General features: G+C 67.6%; 2 protein-coding genes across 2 annotated transcripts in view; both read right to left on the bottom strand.

Annotated features, from left to right (window-relative positions):
- The window catches only part of MNEG_9076 (DNA-directed RNA polymerase II subunit E), a gene marked incomplete at both ends in the record, with an annotated part of 2,308 nt that extends 1,146 nt beyond the window's left edge, over nt 1-1,162 (bottom strand). Inside the window, 4 exons of the mRNA XM_014042453.1 lie at nt 169-258; nt 513-584; nt 791-904; nt 1,082-1,162. Of these exons, the coding sequence (XP_013897907.1) occupies nt 169-258; nt 513-584; nt 791-904; nt 1,082-1,162 (357 nt within the window). The remainder of the gene's footprint in view (nt 1-168; nt 259-512; nt 585-790; nt 905-1,081) is intronic.
- A 1,036-nt stretch (nt 1,163-2,198) lies between these two features.
- Nucleotides 2,199-4,994, bottom strand: MNEG_9075 (hypothetical protein; the record flags this gene model as incomplete). Its single annotated transcript, XM_014042452.1, has 4 exons — nt 2,199-2,877; nt 3,153-3,502; nt 3,956-4,617; nt 4,973-4,994. 4 exons carry the CDS (start codon nt 4,992-4,994, stop codon nt 2,199-2,201), a joined length of 1,713 nt encoding a protein of 570 aa, XP_013897906.1.
- Nucleotides 4,995-5,302: the final 308 nt, after the last annotated feature.

Below are 5,302 nucleotides of genomic sequence, written 5' to 3'. Positions count from 1 at the left end.
CACACACACACACACAAGAGCACACACAAGAGCACACACAAGAGCACACACAAGAGCACACACAGAGCACACACAAGAGCACACACACACACACACACACACACACGCACACACACACACGCACACACACGCACACACACGCAAACACACACACCCAGCGTGCTGCACCTGCTTGCCCTGCATGTCTGCCACCACGCTGCGCGCAAAGGGCGTCAGGTTCTGGGCCACCACCAGCAGTGCGCGCTGGACACCCTCCTCCTGGGGGGGGGGGAGGGGGGGAATGGGAAGGGGGGTGGCAGGGTTGGCAGTGATGGTAGCGATTAGCCGACTGGGGTGTGTGGTTTGCCAAGAAAGAAAGGGTGCGCTCGCGGGGTGTGGCGGGGACAGGGGTTTTGAGAGCGGTTGCGCAGCGTGTGGAGAAAGCACTGCAAGGGACAGGCGCTGTGCCGGTTGCGGGTGAAGCTAAACAGAGCGGAGGGGCGCGCCCGCGGCGGTTGTTGGTGCCCCCTCACCTTCATCTTTTCGCTCATGTCCTTGATCTCCTTCACGCCCACTTTGCTGGCCTCGGGGAAGAAAACGATGATCTGAGGGGCGGCGGTCGCGGTGAAGGCGGCGCAGCCGCTGGGTCAGTGGGCCGCCAGTCGTGTGCACGGATATGTGCAGCACTTCTCGGTTCACCGGCCGCGCAGCGAGCGGGCGCGCTAAAACCAGCCCGCCATACCCGCCAAACACACCCAAATGCTTCAGCAACGCACTCATTCCTTGTGCTGCCCCCCATTTTCTTCCCCACCTTCTGTGAGGGGTCGTCCTTGTGCTGCTGCAGCAGCGTGAGCTGCTCCTTTGAGACCGACCCCTGCGCCGCAAACTGCGCCCTGAAGTCGTCAAAGTTCATCGTCAGGTCACCCTGCGCGCACACGAGGGGCGTCCAGCACACGCACGTGCGGATGTCGTCACGACCACGATGTAGAGGGGGAGAGGGGGACAGGGACTCCGCGGCGGCTGGCGCAGCGGCGTGCGAGCCGCTTTGAGAGTCGTCCCTGCCGCTGCAGGTCGAGGCTGCCTCGCGCCCCCCATGCCCCACCTCGGCGACTAGGTAGTCGCGGTCGGACAGCATTTCCAGGCATGTTCGCCGGATCTGGAACAGCCGCGTAGTCTGGTCCATCTCGTCCCCAGCCGCTGCTGTGCGGACACCCCGGGCGGCGGCACCTGCACCGAGTGCGCTGCTGCTGTGCGGCTGCCGTCAATGGCTGCCGCCGCCCACTGGCCACTGGGCGGCAACGCCAAAGCTTGCTTGCCTGATAACGTAACAGCAGCGCCTACGCTGTGTTATGAACGCCAACTGCGCGCGATGGCCACTGCCTATGATGCAGATCACAGTGCGCAGGAAGAGCAAAAAAGTTGCAATGTGACTAAACACGTGAAATGTCCAGATGTGCGTGCAGATAGCTACACCTCCAGATCACTCGAGCGAGATGGCTGTGACGCGCTGACGGCGCTTACAAGGTCTCTCAACAGGGCAAGATAGAGCACGTAGGGGTCAGCTTGATGTGATGAAGCTTGATATCCATATGCTGAGGATCGAAAGTGCAAAACACACCCGTGGCTGCGTCACCAGCTGGACTATAGGCACCAGCGGGCACGCTCGCTGCTGCGTGGTATCAGCTGCGGCGTGCGATGTTGGTGTGGCCAATGCCATTGTACCAGGTGGTTGAGGTACAAGTTGTTGCTGTGGAACAGGTGCGGACAGAGGGATACCGCACGCGATTGAGCACTCTGCTGCTTGCCCCGCTCTTGCCACCGTGGCCCCTGCGAGGTGGTCACGGCTGACTACGACACCAAACAAGCTGAGGTATACTTTGATTGCACCAAGAAGATTGATGCGTAACCTACGCGTACGCACCCACACGCAAGTCCGTGCAGGCATGTGGCTGAAGCGCACGCCCTTTGGATGCAACATGCACGTGAGCAGCCGGGCGCACCCCTGCCCCAGAATATGGCCGCTCACAACCCCAGGGCGAGGCACTTACAGTCTTGCACAATATTAAGCTTCGCATTCAATTGCAACACGCTGCAGTGCAGCTGCAACATGCTGCAGTCGCGAGATGTGAGGCGGCCACGTCAATAATCAGGCTGAGCTAGGGGGTCCAATTCCCAGAATTCGCTCAACCTCAAGCAACCCCAGCACGCACACACACACATCAGTCCCCCTCGCCCTCCCACGCGCTCCCCATCTCAAAAACCTCGCACCGCGCCACCACCTCGGCCCCAAACGCCACAAGCTCCAGCTGGCACGCGCCCGCCTCCCCCCCGCTGCCGCTGACGCCATGCGCCGCGGATTCGCAACCTTCAACTGCCAGCCGCGTGCCTGGCAGCTGCCGCGTGTACAGCCGTGTCGCCAGCGCAGAGCCGCAGCCTGTGAACACCTCCAAGACACTGCCGTCGAAGAAAACCCTCAGCTCCGCCGCAGCGCCCGGCACCGCGCCCGGCAGCTGCCCGCCCAGTGCGCGCAGGCCCCGCGCCCCGGCGGCGCCGCTGCCGCCGCCGGGCGGCGGCAGTGTTTGCGACGCAATGACGGCGCGCACATCGCGGATGGGACCAATGAATGCTCCTAGCCGGCCCTCATCGAAGGCGCACATCACCAGCACCCCCTGCAGCTCCAAATCACCGACCACCCCCCTGTCACAACCACCGCCGCCGCCGGCGGTACCCTCAGGCCCCGCCTCCCCGCTCGGGCCCCCCGGCGTTGGCGCCGCAGCCGGGGGCGTGCGGCCGGGGCCGCGGGTGGTGGCCAGGAAGCCGGCAGCCGCGCAGCCGGGGCGCGGGCAGAGGGCGAGGGTGACGTCGGCGTGCGTCAGGTGCAGGCCCTCTGCCACGTGCCTGTGGGGATTTCAGGTGGGAGGTTAACACGCGAACCAGGCGATGGGATGGAGAGAGAGGGAGCGCGCGAGGGGGGCAAGCGGGAGTTGTGATGTGCTCCTTTGGGCGCTGGACAGGTGATCCCGGGTGTGGTATAACAATGGAGCGGCGCCGCACTGAGTATGCGCACACCCTGCAAGGCTCATGCCAAGGCCTGGGCGCCACACGGGCTCCACAGGCAGGGCACTAGTGACACTGGACATTCTTCTGCGCATGCAACCAGGCAGGCCGCCCACCTGGGCTGGCGAGGCTCCACTCTCAGGCCGTCGCCCAGCCACCCGCTACCGCGCCGCAGCTGGGCCAGCTCAGGCAGTGGCCGCGAGTGCAGGTAGTAGCGCGGCGCCCCCAACCCCCCGCCGCCGCCAGCCGCCGCCGGCACCGCCGGCGGCGCGCGCGCCAGCGACAGCACGCGCGGCAGGGAGATGCAACCGAAGGCGTGGTCGGCCGGGGAGGGGGGCGGGCCGGCGCCGGCGGGGTTGGCGGCTGCAGAGGCGGCGGCGGCGGGCGCAGTGGCTGGGCTGGTGGTGGTGTCCTCTGCCTGGGGGCTGTGCAGCTCGCTGAGCCATCCCCACAGCAGGGTGCGGCCCTGCGGCAGATTAGGGAGTGGTCCACAGGGGGATGAGGGCGACAGGGAGAGCAGGTAAGCCGAGAGGCAATAAACAATACGAGGCGTGGCTGCAGGACAGAGGGCGAGCAACTGCCGCGGCGCTTCGCGGCCTGCGCCGCCCCGAATCAGGGTGTAGCCCAGAGCGCGGCCGCTGGGTGTCCTGGCGGCTGGGCCCTTGCCCCCACTGGCAGCAGCCGTGGGATGGGGGGGTGGGGGGGTTTTGCTTGCCTGGGGGTCCCTCAGTGTGTTGGGCGCATAAAGGAGGTCTCCTAGGTCAAGGGGAAACGGGCCCCCATCCCCGCAGCCCCCGCTGCTGCTTTTGCTGCTGCCGCTGCCGCCGCCGCCGCCGCTGCGGCGGCCGCCGCTGGTGTGACCGCCGCCGGGGTGCGCGCGGCCGCCGTCGCCGCGAGAGGCGCCACCCTCCACCCCCACACGCGTGGCACCGTCGGCGGCGGCATGGGCGAGGTCATCCCAAAACTCAAAAGGGCCGCCCTCGCGCAGGCAGCCCAGCCATCCTAGCGCCGGGCTGCGACCGACGGACGCCGAAAACAGGTGGGTGGGCGCCCGTCCCGCGCCCGGACCCCCCTGCCGCCCTGCACCCGCGCCGGTGCCTGCGGCAGCCTCTGGCGCCCCCCTGCTGGCGGCCGCGGCCGAGCTGCCGCCCGCCGGGTCGTTCGTGATGCCGCCTGCCCCGCCTGCTGCTTGCGGCAAGGGGTCCAGCCACGCGACGAGCGGGCACTCCCACACGCGCCCGTCCACCTCCCCGCTCCGCGCCTCGCACAGTGGTCGCGCCTCCAGCTCCCATCCGCCGTCTGCAAGGCGCCTGGCCGAATACGCTAGCGCCATGCCGCGCGCGCGGGGGCCGGGGCCGCCGTCGGCGCGCGGCGCGTCGTCCACCCCGCTGCCAATCACAACGCGCCAGCGGCCGCCGCTGCCTGTGTCTTCGCTGCCTGGTCGCCCGCCGACACGTTTGTTTGCGCCGCGCGGCCTCTCAATGACGAAGGGGTCACGCCAGCAGTTGTAGGGCATCCCGTCGGGCGGCGCGGCCAGCCAGGGGCGCGGCGCCTTGACCCAGCGCGTGAGGTCCGGGTCGTCTGCGCGCGCCCGGTGAAGAGGGGCGCGCGTACGCAGCAGGCGTGGCCGTCGCAGGTGAGGGCGCGCGCGCGGCAGAGAGGCGGCTCGTGCCAGAGCCAACGCTGCTGACCAGCGGGGCACGCTGACCTGTCGCAATTCCCGCTGGCGGCTGTGCTGTGCACGGCTCGCTATCATGAGAGCGGCTGCGGCCCTACTCAAGTGAAGCGCAGCGTCACTCCAAAGGCAGGCCTGCAATCGGCTGTTTCAAACTCTGAACCAGGCTCAGGCGCTCCTCAAATCAACGCAGCTGAAGCTGTCGCGTCCGCCAAGACGGGAGGGCACACGCACCGCAATCGCGCGCAGCGCAGCACCCACCGGGGTCGTCCGCCACAGCCATCAGCTGCGTCTCAGTGCAGAGGCGGGACACAGTGAAGCTGTCGGGCCGCAGGCCGGGCGGCGCCCCAGGGCGGAGGACGACGCCGGTGTAGAGGAGGGTGGGGCGGCCGTCGTCGTCGACGGTGGCGCAGCCTGTTTGAGGGATTGCAGGTGCAGGTGAGCCTAGGAAGTGACAGACGGAGCGTGCACGCAACCAGTCGCGTCGATGATGCTTGTGGTCTGTGTCAATGTGTGTACAGTCGAGAGCAGAGCTTGATGGGGAGCGGCGGCCAGTCGCTGAGGCGACTGTAGCGTCAGGCCCTTACACCC

This window comes from Monoraphidium neglectum, assembly GCF_000611645.1.
Source record: "Monoraphidium neglectum strain SAG 48.87 unplaced genomic scaffold scaffold01811, whole genome shotgun sequence".
NCBI classification, from domain to species: domain Eukaryota; kingdom Viridiplantae; phylum Chlorophyta; class Chlorophyceae; order Sphaeropleales; family Selenastraceae; genus Monoraphidium; species Monoraphidium neglectum.
The sequence above is the reverse complement of the archived record's forward strand: the minus strand, read 5'-3'. Positions and strand labels throughout refer to the sequence as shown.